The 14911-nt window shown below is 34.4% G+C and overlaps 1 protein-coding gene across 1 annotated transcript; it reads right to left on the reverse strand.

Annotated features, from left to right (window-relative positions):
- Window positions 1–237: 237 nt before the first annotated feature.
- LOC145643182 (polygalacturonase-like) lies at window positions 238–877 on the reverse strand. The gene is made up of 2 exons (XM_081694336.1): window positions 551–877; window positions 238–459 (listed from the first exon to the last, which is right to left on the reverse strand). Exons 1-2 carry the CDS (start codon window positions 875–877, stop codon window positions 238–240), a joined length of 549 nt encoding a protein of 182 aa, XP_081550462.1.
- Window positions 878–14911: the final 14034 nt, after the last annotated feature.

Below are 14911 nucleotides of genomic sequence, written 5' to 3' on the forward strand. Positions count from 1 at the left end.
TATATAGAGTCAACACTAATAAATAATTGCTCTAAATCTTATAAATAGATCAAAATAAAATAAGTTATGATGGAGCTCTTACAAATTACTCCGTATGTAATATGAAAAAGTATTCTTTGGGTAAGGTAAGAGTTCATAAAAACTAGATGGGTATGTATTCAACTTTGAAGGTTTAAAGTTTATAATATGAAAACAAACTACATATTTTTTTTTTCTATTATAAAGTATAAATAAAAATCAATTGAAACAACTTTTAGGTTGAACATTTCCAAAAGTTGATCCCTCGCAATTGTTACAAAAAGAAGAAGCTTGCTTGTTCATGTGAGTCAACTTTATATTCTTCAACTTTATGCCCAAACAACGATGTTTTGGGCTACAATTAAATTTCACAGCAATCGATGTTGCTGATGATCCATGGATATTGTCATTTGTTACGTCACTTATTCTTACTCCAGAAACCTATTCACAAAAAATAAGAAAAATCATTTTATAAGATTTAAAATAAATAATTAAAATAAGATCTTGAACATAAAAATATAGTCTAATATACCTCTCCAAGACAATTCTTATGATTGGGGCAATATTTTTGGTCGATGATAATTGGATTTCGAGCATTCTCCATTGTGAGATGCTGAAACACAACATCGCTAACAAATCCATCACTTGGTCTTCCCCAAGATTTAATTCTCACTCCGTTCTCCGTATTAATAAAAGTTGACGTTTGTACCGTGACATTGTAAACTTTTGCCTCATGTAACGTTTTTCCTAAACTCCCAATACTTATACCATGATCGGAACCACATGTGATATCTTGAATCCACAAGTTTTTAGTTCCCGGTCCAATTGAGATACAATCATCTCCTGTAGCAATGTCCATATATTTCAATATTTTGGGAATTTACAAAACCTAAACTCTGCAATTCAAAAAAAAAAAATTGTTGTATTAATATAAAAAAACAGATTATTATTTTCTATAGATTAATAAAAATAAATAAATTATTTCATTATTTTAAAGCATGTGATAATAAAAGAAAGATAAAAAAAGGTTATTTTTCATTAAAATAGATAGGGTTATATTAAACAGAATAAATATTAAAATGCAGAAAAAAAAAATAACAACCCCAAATCCTAATAATGCTAGAAGGTAAAAGATTAAATAAAACTAATTAAATTTTTTTAATATAATTCTTTTAAAATTAAATATTAATTTGTGTGGCCCTAACGTCTTTTAAATTTAAGTACGTTTTGAGTACTATGTAGAGCCACATAATAATTTTAGGACTAAGATCAAATAACATATAAACATCTTTAATGTAAAAATAATATATAATAGCTAGGTACGTACTAGTTAAATTAGAGCATTACTTTATGTAGAAAATAAATAACTTACTTCCACACCACGAGGACATGCTTCTTTTCCAGATCTCTTGCAATTCCATAACTTAGCTCCTGTTGCGTCAAACACTCCACCAGAAAGTGTAAGGCCATTGACATGCTCAAATAACACCCATGTTTTTGAGTTTTGTAGCACTTGAAAATCACTAGGGGCTTTAAGGGTTCCGTTAATAACAAAATTAATCTTACTACTTTGACATCCCTTTCCAGAAAACTTAAGGGATTTTGGAACAAAGTACTCTCCTTCAGAATATGAATTGTCGACTCGCCCGTTGAATCACAAGCTATATTCCAAGCCGCCTCCAACGCCTTAGAAGAGTCCGAATTCGAATTGAGTTTTGCCCCAAGGGTTACCACATCATAATAATGGTAAGCTGCGGTAACAGACTTTAGGTTGAGGATCACCAAAATTATTGACAATGTTACAATTATGATCTTCATAATTTTTATTATGTAACAAACAGCGATTGAATGCGTAAAATTTTGGTGCTACTGTATAATTATAAAAAGAGAGAATATGTGAAATTTTTTTGAGAAAGAGAATATGTGAAAATTTGGAGGTAGAATAATTAATTTATAGATGTTGGATACTAGTTCCATAAGCATACAAACACATACGAAGTACAATTTATGATTATGGATAATATTGTTTTTAGTCTTAATGATTTGATAATTTTTCATAAGATTCTAATCATATGTCACTTTTTTTTTTAATCAGTAATATAGTTTTCCTATAAAATGATAAGAAAAAAATATATATATAAAAAAAAATAAAAAAGTTAAACTTATTTATCTCGCCCGTTGATTCTATTTTTAACTTTAATCATTATGTGTGCAAATATCTAAAGTATTAAAGGTAGGTCATAACTCAAATAGAGATTTAAAAGAATTTTACAAGAAACAAGGTAGAGAAGTAAGAAGGATTTAATACATCTATTCAACTCCGCATTGCTACATTGAGGAGAATGGGTGGTACCAGGAGGTTGAGCAGGGAAGACCGGTTGAGTTTATGGGGAGTCTATTTAAGTCTTCTAAACATTTGAGGAAGATCTATCTGAATTATCTTGTTAACACCCCGCCTCATCAGTTTATGGGAAGTCTATTTAATTCTTCTAAACATTTGATAGAGGCAGACTTGAAATTCTCTGATTATATAACCGAACCCGAACACCAGATTGTTCTAAATATATCAGCACCAAATCTGATGATGGCAGATAAGCACAACCAACGACCTAAAACCTTCATCGATGCACCCAACTTGGAGGCCTTTGGAATAAGTAGCTTCACTTCAGATTATTACTCTATCCAAAATCCGACGAAATTAGTCAAAGTATCGATTGTCATGCTTTGGAATGAGGCTATTGGGAAAGAAAATTATTGTCTAAGGGACACATTTGTAGGGATCGGAAAGGGGTCACTACGACACCCACTGTGTCACACAACCAAGACAATCAACCAAAATTCAATCCAATCAAACCAATTACTCATACAACCAATATAGCAACACCAAGACAGCAATATAGCAGTAGCAAATGAACAACAATACCAACAATAATCGGAAGAAACAACAATAATCAACACACACGGATTATACGTGGAAAACCCCTTCAATGTGAAGGATAAAAACCACGGGACTGTTTAAGGAGTCCACCCTAGCTTCTTTTATTGATAACTGAGGGTAAAATAAACTCAAATCAGTCTACAAAAGGTTTAAAAACCCACCAACAACAACAAACAATAAGAGATCAAAATTAGAGAGCAAAAGAGTAGAATTCACCTAAAGACAGCAGTTCTGTCCGAAGAAGATTCTGACCAAACCAGACCTTAAAACGACGATCCAACCGTCCAAAATGAAGCCCTTGATGTCAGGAGTAATCTGTCAAAATTTTAGCACGATCCAACGGTGGAAACTCCGGAAACAGCCAGTTTACAAGAAGCTGTCCAAAAAACTCCGAAGTTGGATGCCCTTCTTCAAACCCTCACTTTCTCTCTATTTTGTGTGAATGAATGATCAGCTACTTGCTGCTCACTTGGGCACTTGCTAACCACAAAATTACCCTAACTAAAGCTTCCAAGGGAAGCCACAAATGTCATGCAAAATATGGACCAAAAATAAGACTTAACAAGTCCATGAAAAAGAGCCCATAATACATGAGTCCAAAAGCAATATATGAATATTGCAAATTGGGCTGAAAATAAGACTTAACAAAGTTTGGACAAGCTCTCTTACTTAGCTTGAAATGTGTTGCTAGTGGTGTATTAACAGGCTTGGCATGCTTCATATTGAACCTTTCAAGCACCCGTTGAATATACTTTTCTTGTGAAAGCCACAGCTTTCCAGCCTTCCTGTCACGAGCAATCTCCATGCCTAAGATTTGCTTTGCAGGACCCAAGTCTTTCATGTTAAATGACTTGGACAAGTCTTTCTTCAAACTTTGAATCATTTCTATATCTTGTCCAACTATCAGCATATCATCCACATATAAAAGAAGGATGATGAAGTTACCTCCAGGGAACTTTCTAATATACACACAAGGATCTGCCAAAGTTCGTTTATAACCATTGCTTGTCATAAACGAATCAAATTTCTTGTACCACTGCCTTGGTGCCTGTTTAAGCCCATAAAGACTCTTCTTCAGTTTGCAAACAAACTTTTCTTTCCCTTTTTCTTCAAATCCATCAGGTTGCTCCATGTAGATTTCTTCATGCAAGTCACCATGTAAAAAAACAGTTTTAACATCAAGCTGCTCCAACTCAAGATCAAGATTTGCAGCTAATCCTAGCACAGTTCTGATAGAATTCATTTTGACAACAGGGGAGAAGATCTCATCAAAGTCAATGCCCTTTTTCTGGTTACATCCCTTAATTAACCACCAATCTGGCTTTGCGCTTCACTATCTTTTCACTATCTTTCTTGTTCTTGAAAACCCACCTGTTTTTCAAGACTTTCTTGCCCTTGGGAAGCATCACCAACTCATAAGTTTCATTCTTCTGTAAGGATTCCATTTCTTCCTTCATTGCATCGAGCCACAAATCTTTCTCTTCAAGAGACAACACTTCTTGATAGTTTTCTGGCTCTCTATCATCGATGAGTAGAATGAACTCTGAGCTTGGTTACTTTGTTGAAGGTTTACGCTCTCTGGTTGACCTTTGAACCTGTGTATCCTCAACTTGAGGGGTAGGCTGCTCCCCCTGCTCATGAACCTCTTCTTCATGAAATTCTTCCTCATCTGATGAAAACTCATCAAGATCAACATCATCATGAACTGGTACATCACCATCAGGTTGTACCTCACCAACATCTTTATGATTCTCCTCAACATTCTCATCTGCTGGCTGATTTACAGGAGGTATAGGAGAAGAAACATCATCAGTAGTATCAAAAGTCAAATCTGAAGTAGGAGTATACCTCGTACTCAGAAGATCTGCACCCTTCTCATGCTCAAAGAATACTACATCTCTGCTTCTCACAACCTTCTTCTTTTCAAGATCATATAGTCTAAAACCATACTCTTCATCACCATAGCCAACAAAAACACATGAATTGGTCTTGGAATCAAGCTTCGATCTCTGATCTTTCGGCACATGCATGAATGCCTTGCATCCAAAGACTCTCAGGTGTGAATATGAAGGATCACACCCCTTCCATGCTCTATCAGGAATGTCAAGACCAAGAGGAACTGATGGAGAACGGTTGATCAAATACACGGCACACTGAACTTCTTCAGCCCAAAATGTCTTAGGAAGATCAGACATTCTAAGCATACATCTCACTTTCTCCACTATGGTTCTGTTCATCCTTTCTGCAACTCCATTGTGTTGTGGTGTACCGGGCTCTGCCTTCTCATGTCTAATGCCATGCTGGGAGCAATAATGCTTGAACTCTTTCGAAGTATACTCACCATCATTATCAGTTCGAAGACGCTTCAGCTTTCTTTCTGTCTCCCTTTCTACCATGGCATGAAATTTCTGGAAGACCTTGAACACTTGGCTTTTTGTCTTCAACATATACACCCAAGTTCTTCAAGTAGAATCATCAATGAAAGTGACAAATATCTATTGCCACCAAGAGATTCAACTTCAATGGGACCACAAACATCGGAGTATACTAACTCCAACTTAGCTTGCTTTCTAGTAGACTTCCTGGAAAAGGAAGCTCTATGTTGCTTTCCTGCCAAACAATGATCACAAGGGTCAAGAGAAACAGTTTTATCAATAGGAATCAGTGTTTTACCTGCTAAAAGTTTCAATCCCTTGTCACTCATATGTCCCAATCTTCGATGCCACAAATTAGGAGAATTCTTCTCTTCAACTGCATTCAGCTCACCAGAACATACAGTCAAGTATGTCTTATACAAAGAGCAACACAACTCGCCTCGAGCAACTGTCATCGAACCCTTAGACAACTTCTACTTACCATCACCAAAAGTATGTCGGAAGCCCTCTAAATCAAGAACATTAGCAGACAACAAATTAAGGCGTAGATCTGGAATATGGCGCACATTCTTCAATGTAAGCACGCACCCAACACTTGTCTTCACACGAATATCACCTAACCCAACAATTCTTGCTGAGCTCTGATTTCCCATCTTCACACTACCAAAGTCACCAGACTTATAGTTCATGAAGTACTCTCTCCTGGGAACACAATGGTATGAAGCCCTTGTATCTACGAGCCACTCTGTGTCTAAACTATCAACATGATGACACTCACTAGTTGCACAAATCAAAGTGACCTCATCATCACTCTTAGAAGCTGTTGCTGCAGTGTTTTTATCATCTCCCTCTTTTTGTGAATCATTCTTCTTTCTTTGTTCCTTTTTCAAACGGAAACAATACTTCTTGATATGACCAGGCTTCATGCAGTAGTTGCATGTAGTCACATTTCTTCAATCACTGGATTTGGACCTACTCTTTGAGTTATCACGACCTTTGGGACCCCTACTCTTGCCTCTTCCTCTGTTCTCAATAACAAGAGCTTGTGAATTATCAACTCCCATCTCCTTTCTTCTGATTTCTTCATTGAACATGCTCTCTTTGATCACATCCAATGATATCACACCCTTCGGAGCAGAGTTACTAATAGTCACAACCAAAGTTTCCCAGCTATCTGGCAAAGAACTCAATAAAAACAAAGCCTGCTATTCATCATCAAGAACAATCTTTATAGTAGTCAACTTGTTAATAATATCCTGGAAGTCATTAAGATGCTCAGAAACTGACTTTCCACCCTTCAATTTCAAATTAACAAGTTTCTTAATCAATGAAGCTTTGTTATGAGCGGTCTTCCTCTCATAAAGACCTTCAAGTTTCTTCCACAAATCATATGGGTCGGACTCCTGTGACACATGGTTGAATATGCTAATATCAATCCATTGTCTAATAGTCCCTAAAGTCTTCCTTTTCAACTTTACCCAATCTTTATCATCCATCTTTTCAGGTTTTGTTGGTTTAACAATGCTACCATTAGTCTTTGTGGTTGTTTCTATTGGTTCATGTAAGTCTTTACAATATAACAAATCTTCCATCATAGGTCTCCAAATTGAATAATTGGTTGATGTCAATTTAACCATCGAACTACCACTAGTCAACTCCATACCATGACAAAATAAATTCCGGCTCTAATACCAAGTTGTAGGGATCGGAAAGGGGTCACTACGACACCCACTATGTCACACAACCAAGACAATCAACCAAAATTCAATCCAATCAAACCAATTACTCACACAACCAATATAGCAACACCAAGACAGCAATATAGCAGTAGCAAATGAACAAAAATACCAACAATAATCGGAAGAAACAACAATAATCAACACACACGGATTATACGTGGAAAACCCCTTCAATGTAAAGGATAAAAACCACGGGATTGTTTAAGGAGTCCACCCTAGATTCTCTTATTGATAATTGAGGGTAAAATAAACTCAAATCAGTCTACAAAAGATTTAACAACCCACAAACAACAACAAACAATAAGAGATCAAAATTAGAGAGCAACATAGTAGAACTCACCCAAAGACATCAATTCAGTCCGAAGAAGATTCTGACCAAAACAGAACTTAAAACAACGATCCAACCGTCCAAAATAAAGTCCTTGATGTCAGGATTAAGCTGTCAAAATTTTAGCACGATCCAACGGTGGAAACTTCGGCAACAGTCAGTTTACAAGAAGCTTTCCAAAAAACTCCGAAGTTGGATGCCCTTCTTCAAACCCTCACTTTCTCTCTATTTTGTGTGAATGAATGATCAGCTACTTGCTGCTCACTTGGGCACTTGCTAGCCACAAAATTACCCCAACTAAAGCTTCCAAGGGAAGCCACAAATGTCATGCAAAATATGGACCAAAAATAAGACTTAACAAGTCCATGAAAAAGAGCCCATAATACATGAGTCCAAAAGCAATATATGAATATTGCAAATTGGGCTGGAACCACAACAACATTCAAGTTAGTCGGGCAAATGTCTAGTGTTAGAGAGCTTTGTCTATGGCTAGATGATGAGCTGACCAATGTATATCGTTACCTTAATTATGTAAATCTCGGGCGTATGATAACCTTTCCTAATCTAGAACATCTATTAACGATTTGGATTATGTTGGTTGGAAGGATTTGCTACTTTGTATGAAACGCTTTCCTAACTTTAGGCACCTTAAAGATCCCATGATGGATCCCATGAGTACACTACCGAGGAAGATGCTCGATTATGGGAAGTATGTAATTTCTGCAAGTCTTTCTTCCTTCTAGCCAAGGCATCTTCAAGTTGTAAGATGATTTTGTTCGATTATGGGAAGTGTGTAATTTCTGCAAATCTTTGTAAGATTGCGTTCGATTGTGGACTTGAAGTATCAAGTGAGGAATGGCAAAATGGAATTACCCTTATACCTCGATCGGATCAGACTTCCCCAAAGCCCATTTGATATGGCATGACAGGTATTGTCTTCTAATAATTTCGTTCTCTTTTATTTGTTTTATGCTTAGAATCACTTCTCAGAAGTGCTCGATGTGTCTCAACTAGGGGTGAGCATGGGACGGGTACCCGTACCGTTAGTACTAACGGTTCGGGTACCCGATAACCAATATCACTAAAAGTGATATCCATAACCCGAACCGATAAGTTCGGGTACCCGGATTTCGGGTACCCGAATTTTCGGAACGGTTATCGGGTACCCTATAAAGTATCCAATAGTGATAATTAAACTTAAATAATTAGTTATTATGATATTTTTTAACACTAATTAACAACAATACCACATGATCTTGACCAAATTATTAATAACATTACTAATTATTGATATTTATAGTGATTATGAAGTAATGTAAGAGTTTAAATATTGAAAAGATAGATTTTTAAGTAGGAAAAAAAACAAAATATATAATTGCTTATCGGAACGGAACGGGTACCCGTTAATTTTAAAATGATACCCAAAAACCATACCCGATAACAAATTATCGGAACGGGTACCCGAACCGTTATGGTTATCGGATCGGGTACCCTAATTTTCGGAACGGTAACGGAACGGGTTTTCGGGTTTTCGGTTTTTCGGGTAGTTTTGCTCAGCCCTAGTCTCAACGGCCTAAAACCTTGTTATTTATTTCACGTTATTGCTTTGTCAACATACATTGTTAATTTAATAGTAGCTTAATTGTTCATGTGCTCAGTATGACATGTTATTATGGTGTGTATATGACTCAAAATGTTATCATGCTTTATATTTAGAATTAGCTAATTTATGTATGTTGTTGAACTATTTGAGTATTAAGAAATTTGCTACTGCGGCCACAATTGCTACATATATGTATATATAACAGTGACTGCACAAGCTAAGCTAAGCAGTCTATTGAATTTAATTAAGAAGATATCAAAGTTATACATCTTTTGTTTCAGGGGATTTGTTCGTTTAGTCTGCTATTAGTGATCGATCGAGAACAAATTTGATGGCAATTGATCAATCTGTAGTATGCAATTAACAAACCCATTTGATCGAGAGCTTTATTTAATTTGATGCTTGGAAACCGCTAAGTTTTTGTGCCTTTTTGCTTCATGGCATATCATATTGATTAAAAACATAGTAACCTACTTTTGGTTGTACTTTCTTTTATTAAAATAATAAATAAAAAAAGTACTACATACTCACAACTAACCATTGAATTAGAGAGGAAGGTGGATCATTAGAGTATTCAATTGGAAATATCATCAATCTTGTTTTCGGAATAACGTGAGAATTAATTACTGATTAGTAATGGATAGTTTACTCTTCTCTCCGTCCCTTAATTACATTCGTTCCTATTTTTTTGGGGTATTTTAAAATTACAATTCTACTTTCTCTTTTTAGTAAGTGAAATTTTATCAAATATTCCCAAATTATCCCTAAATAGTTGTAATGTGACATTATTTTAATTAATTTTCTGTTTTGCAATTAATGGTTGTACCAGAGTGTTTAAGTAAGCTCAGGACGATAGAACTAATAACCGAACAACGAGCTGTTAATGATGAACTCAGGTTGCTAAAGTACATTCTAAGTAATGCACTTGTTTTGGAAAAGCTTTAGATACGACGTAGTGTGTGTATATATATATATATATATATATATATATATATATATATATATATATATATATATATATATATATATATATATATATATATTAGGAATATTGTTTCCTATCTGTTGTGCATAAGTTCTGTATACCTATTGATCAATAATAATTAGTCTATCTATTGCAACTCATTTTTTCTTTAATATACATATACTTATTACTTTTATTTTTTGAAGGATTTTTCTACTTATTACATCGTGTATACTTTTGATTATGGGTTCTAAATAGATTAAATGTGACTAGGCTTATGCACGATATTTTTTAATAAACATTTTTTATATTTCTTGTACGTAATATCTTGAGTTTCATGACTTGATGTTTTCTTTTTGCAAGTCTATCTCTTATTTTTCAAGAACCTTATTAGGAAAATATATTTTTTTCTTCTGAGGCTAAGTTTTTTCAATTATTTGATTAATTCAACTACTTTATTTGTTAATTTTGGATTGGTTAATATTATGATGATTTTGTTTTTGTAAAAAAAAATAATAAAAATAAAAAATATGTTAATTATTTAAATTGTGGCAAAGTGAGATGCTAGGGGATGGGATGAATTTCTATCTATTGGTCCTTTTCCTCAAAGTTTATCAATTTTGGCGAAAATTGATCTTCTTTAATTATTTAAATCCCCTTTTTACTATAAAAAAAATTGTCATTTATTTGTTTTTGAAAGAATATCCGTATAATATTTTGTATAGGAGATATATTTGTTTGAGAATTGAGAATATCTTTGTCATATCTACGTATATTCTCTATTTATATCAATAATTATAATTATGTTAACCATGCTATGAAACATTTATAATTTTATAAATTTAATCTTGAATAATTCTCGATTATTTTTCAGGTATTAGCATCCATACCATTGTTTTTTGTAAAAAAAAGGACCAATACCAACACCTAAGTCCTTATGAAGGAGTTATGTCTTCGTCGTGTGCAATTACTAGATATATAATTGGATCAAATTATGGAGATAATTAAGTTCGTACTTTTGGGTCGTCGTTTTGCCATAGCTAGAGGTACTAACGATCTTTGGACTAGTAAAATAGGCCAAAGCCCAATTGGACGGATCCTATAAGGTCACACAAAGGGGCTAGATCGAGCATTAGAGGACGAGGCCCATCACGGGCCTCATCACTCTAGGTGGCCGACCATGTAGTGGATTAGTAGGAGTTTTGGGCTTCATGCCCTAGTCTAATTATAATGAGATTATAAATAGACTAGGTGCCTAGGTTTGCAGTAAGGAAGGAATTAACTGATCAGTGTGATCAAACCCTAATTAGCAAACACGAAACCCAACCCTTCTCAAATTCCTCTCTCTCACACGGCTCTCCTCCTCCTTATTGGCGCCGGTGGTGTTTCGCGGTGGTGGTGGTTCGTGCGGTGTTCGTTTGTCCATAAAGGTGGTGATCACGGTTTTCCTCAATCACTCAACCAATCTAGTATTGGTGGACGGCTCGTTCGAATCTCGTGGACTAAGTAGAGGAGCAACGCTTGGGGCTCTATTCTCTCCCTGATTTGCCTGTCGAATAGCTTCGTGGAATTCACGCGTCAAAGGTATGATTATGTGTCTTGTGTGTTATGCATGTGATTCTTGGGATTGGTACTTGATTGAATATGATTCATGTTTTTCCGCTGCGTAGTACCTATAAACTCCTACAGTGGTATCAGTTAGCCTCTTGCATGAACGCGCTAGATCATAATAATACGATTATTTGATGTCCACGTTAATTTTATAATCAATTAAGAGGGAGAAATTAATTTAATTATGGTTCAATTATTATATTTAATGTGATTAAACTTTTGAAATCAATTAAATATGATTTAATTATGCTCAAAATAGCCATGAAGAGACCGAATTTTAGCCCTAATCACTAGTAGAAAAAACATTATGGGAAGCGGTTCAAACCTCCAAATGGGAAGCGGTTCTGAACCGCATGGGTTTGGGGGGCTTGCCAATTGCCATGTAAATGGCAAGCGGTTCAGAACCGCTTCCCATTTGGGGGGAATGGCAAGCGGTTTGGCGCCAAAACCGCTTGCCATTTGCACTTCACATTAGATTATGTGCAGTGCAAATGGCAAGCGGTTTTGGCGCCAAACTGCTTCCCATTTGTATTTTTTTTTAATTTATTTATTTTAATATATATAATAATTAATAATAATAATATTATTAGTGACCTGTTTTGATATGCACATTAATCCAGTTTTTTAAAAATTATTATTATTATTAATATTATTATTATTAATTAATATTATTAATTAATATTAATAATTAATAATAATTAATTAAAAATATTACAAATTTTGGAATAATAATAATTCGATAACTATAAAATGCATAATAATAATAACATATATAAAACTCATAAATAATGTATAGTACTAATTACAAATAAGTAATATAATGTACATATGGATTTACTACATACTAAAAATAAAAAAGATATATATGGTAACTAATTAATTAAATATTAATTGTTCATAAAAAATAAAAAAATAAAAAAATAAAAAAATAAAAAAAAAACTCAATCAAATTCATTATCTAACTAACACATATATATTATATATTCTACCTAGATGCCATCGAATGTCACAAAAAAAGCCCACATGTCGCGAATTTCATCAACTTCTTCCTTTGTCAAAGGGCCTTCCCTTTGAATCTTACAAACCTTTGAAAAGAAAAAAATACCAAACATTAAACATCATTCATATATTACATAAAATTCAAACAAATAATTAAAAAATAATAATATATATATGTTAAATATTTCAAACATCATTCTAACTTGCCCGATTTAGCATTCAACGAACTAAGTTTTAGGACGGCTTTTACCAATTTGCCCGTTTTCTACATTTCTTATCTAATGAGCTATTTATCTATCATAACATGTCAATTACAACTAGTCTTAGGTGTCTAATGTTTGAAATCATAGCAAATTAGCATTCTTCTAATTTTTAGGACGACTTTTACCCAAAATCGCCTATTTCACTACTACTTTGCCCGATTTCTTCATTTCTTATCTAATGAGAAATTTCTTTATCATAACATGTCAATTATAACTAGTCTTAGGTGTCTAATGTTTGAAACCATAGGAAATTAGCATTCTACTAAGTTTTAGGACGGCTTTTACCCAAAATTGCCTATTTCACTACTACGTTGCCCGTTTTCTACATTTCTTATCTAATGAGTTATTTATCTATCATAACATGTCAATTACAACTAGTCTTAGGTGTCTAATGTTTGAAATCATAGCAAATTAGCATTCTACTAAGTTTTAGGACGACTTTTTACAAAAAATCGCCTATTTGACTTCTAACTTGCCCGATTTCTACATTTCTTATCTAATGAGCAATTTCTTTATCATAACATGTCAATTATAACTAGTCTTAGGTGTCTAATGTTTGAAATCATAGCAAAATAGCATTCTTCTAATTTTTAGGACGGCTTTTACCAAAAATCGCCTATTTCACTACTACTTTGCCCGTTTTCTACATTTCTTATCTAATGAGCTATTTATCTATCATAACATGTCAATTACAACTAGTCTTAGGTGTCTAATGTTTGAAATCATAGCAAATTAGCATTCTTCTAAGTTTTAGGACGACTTTTACCAAAAATCGCCGACTTGACTTCTAACTTGCCCGATTTCTACATTTCTTATCTAATGAGCAATTTCTTTATCATAACATGTCAATTATAACTAGTCTTAGGTGTCTAATGTTTGAAATCATAGCAAATTAGCATTCTACTAAGTTTTAGGACGGCTTTTACCCGAAATCGCCTATTTCACTACTACTTTGCCTGTTTTCTACATTTCTTATCTAATGAGCTATTTATCTATCATAACATGTCAATTACAACAAGTCTTAGGTGTCTAATGTTTGAAATCATAGCAAATTAGCATTCTTCTAATTTTTAGGACGGCTTTTACCAAAAATCGCCTATTTCACTACTACTTTGCCTGTTTTCTATATTTCTAATCTAATGAGCTATTTATCTATCATAACATGTCAATTACAACTAATGTTTGAAATCATAGAAAATTATCATTCTTCTAATTTTTAGGACGACTTTTACCAAAAATCGCCTATTTCACTACTACTTTGCCCGTTTCCTACATTTATTATCTAATGAGCTATTTATCTATCATAACATGTCAATTACAACTAGTCTTAGGTGTCTAATGTTTTAAATCATAGCAAAAGATCAATTTACTCAGTTTTAGGACGACAATTACCCAAAATCGCCTATTCCACTTCTACTTGCCCATTTTTTACATTTTTTCCGTTTGGAATTTTTTTTCACAAACATTGCCCATAATACACTAACAATGCAAGTACGTAAAAATTACACAAAATTGCATGAACGACTCAGTTTCTCGAACAGATGCAGCCTGGGCTGCTGCAGGAGCTGCCTAGGCAGCTGCCTGGTGGCTGCGGCAACTGCCTGGTGGCTGTTGCAGCTGCCTGTGCAGCTCCCTGGTGGCTGCTGCAGCTGCAGCTGCCTAGGCTGCTGCTGCTGTAGCTGCAACTGCCTAGGCTGCTGCTGCTGCTGATGCGGCTGCCTGGCAGCTGTTGCAGTTTGGTGGCTGGCTGCTTGCAACTGCCTGGCATAACCCGAGGTTGTTGCCTCGAGTGCTGTAGTTGCCTCGGGTGCTCACTTTCCCAATTTCTACATTTCTTACCTAATGAGCAATTTCTTTATCATAACATGTCAATTATAACTAGTCTTACGTGTCTAATGTTTGAAATCATTGCAAATTACCATTATACTAAGTTTTAGGACGGCTTTTACCCGAAATCGCCTATTTCACTACTACGTTGCCCGATTTCTACATTTCTTATCTAATGAGCTATTTCTTTATCATAACATGTCAATTATAACTAGTCTTAGGTGTGTAATGTTTGAAATCATAGCA

This window comes from Chenopodium album, chromosome 8 (assembly GCF_948465745.1).
Source record: "Chenopodium album chromosome 8, dcCheAlbu1.1, whole genome shotgun sequence".
Taxonomy (NCBI): domain Eukaryota; kingdom Viridiplantae; phylum Streptophyta; class Magnoliopsida; order Caryophyllales; family Amaranthaceae; genus Chenopodium; species Chenopodium album.

Coding starts and splice junctions, on each gene's coding strand:
- LOC145643182 (XM_081694336.1), bottom strand. CDS start 877: ATGGACATTGCTACAGGAGATGATTGTATCTCAATTGGACCGGGAACT. Junction 460..550: donor ATAAGAATTGTCTTGGAGAG/GTATATTAGACT, acceptor TTTTGTGAATAG/GTTTCTGGAGTAAGAATAAG.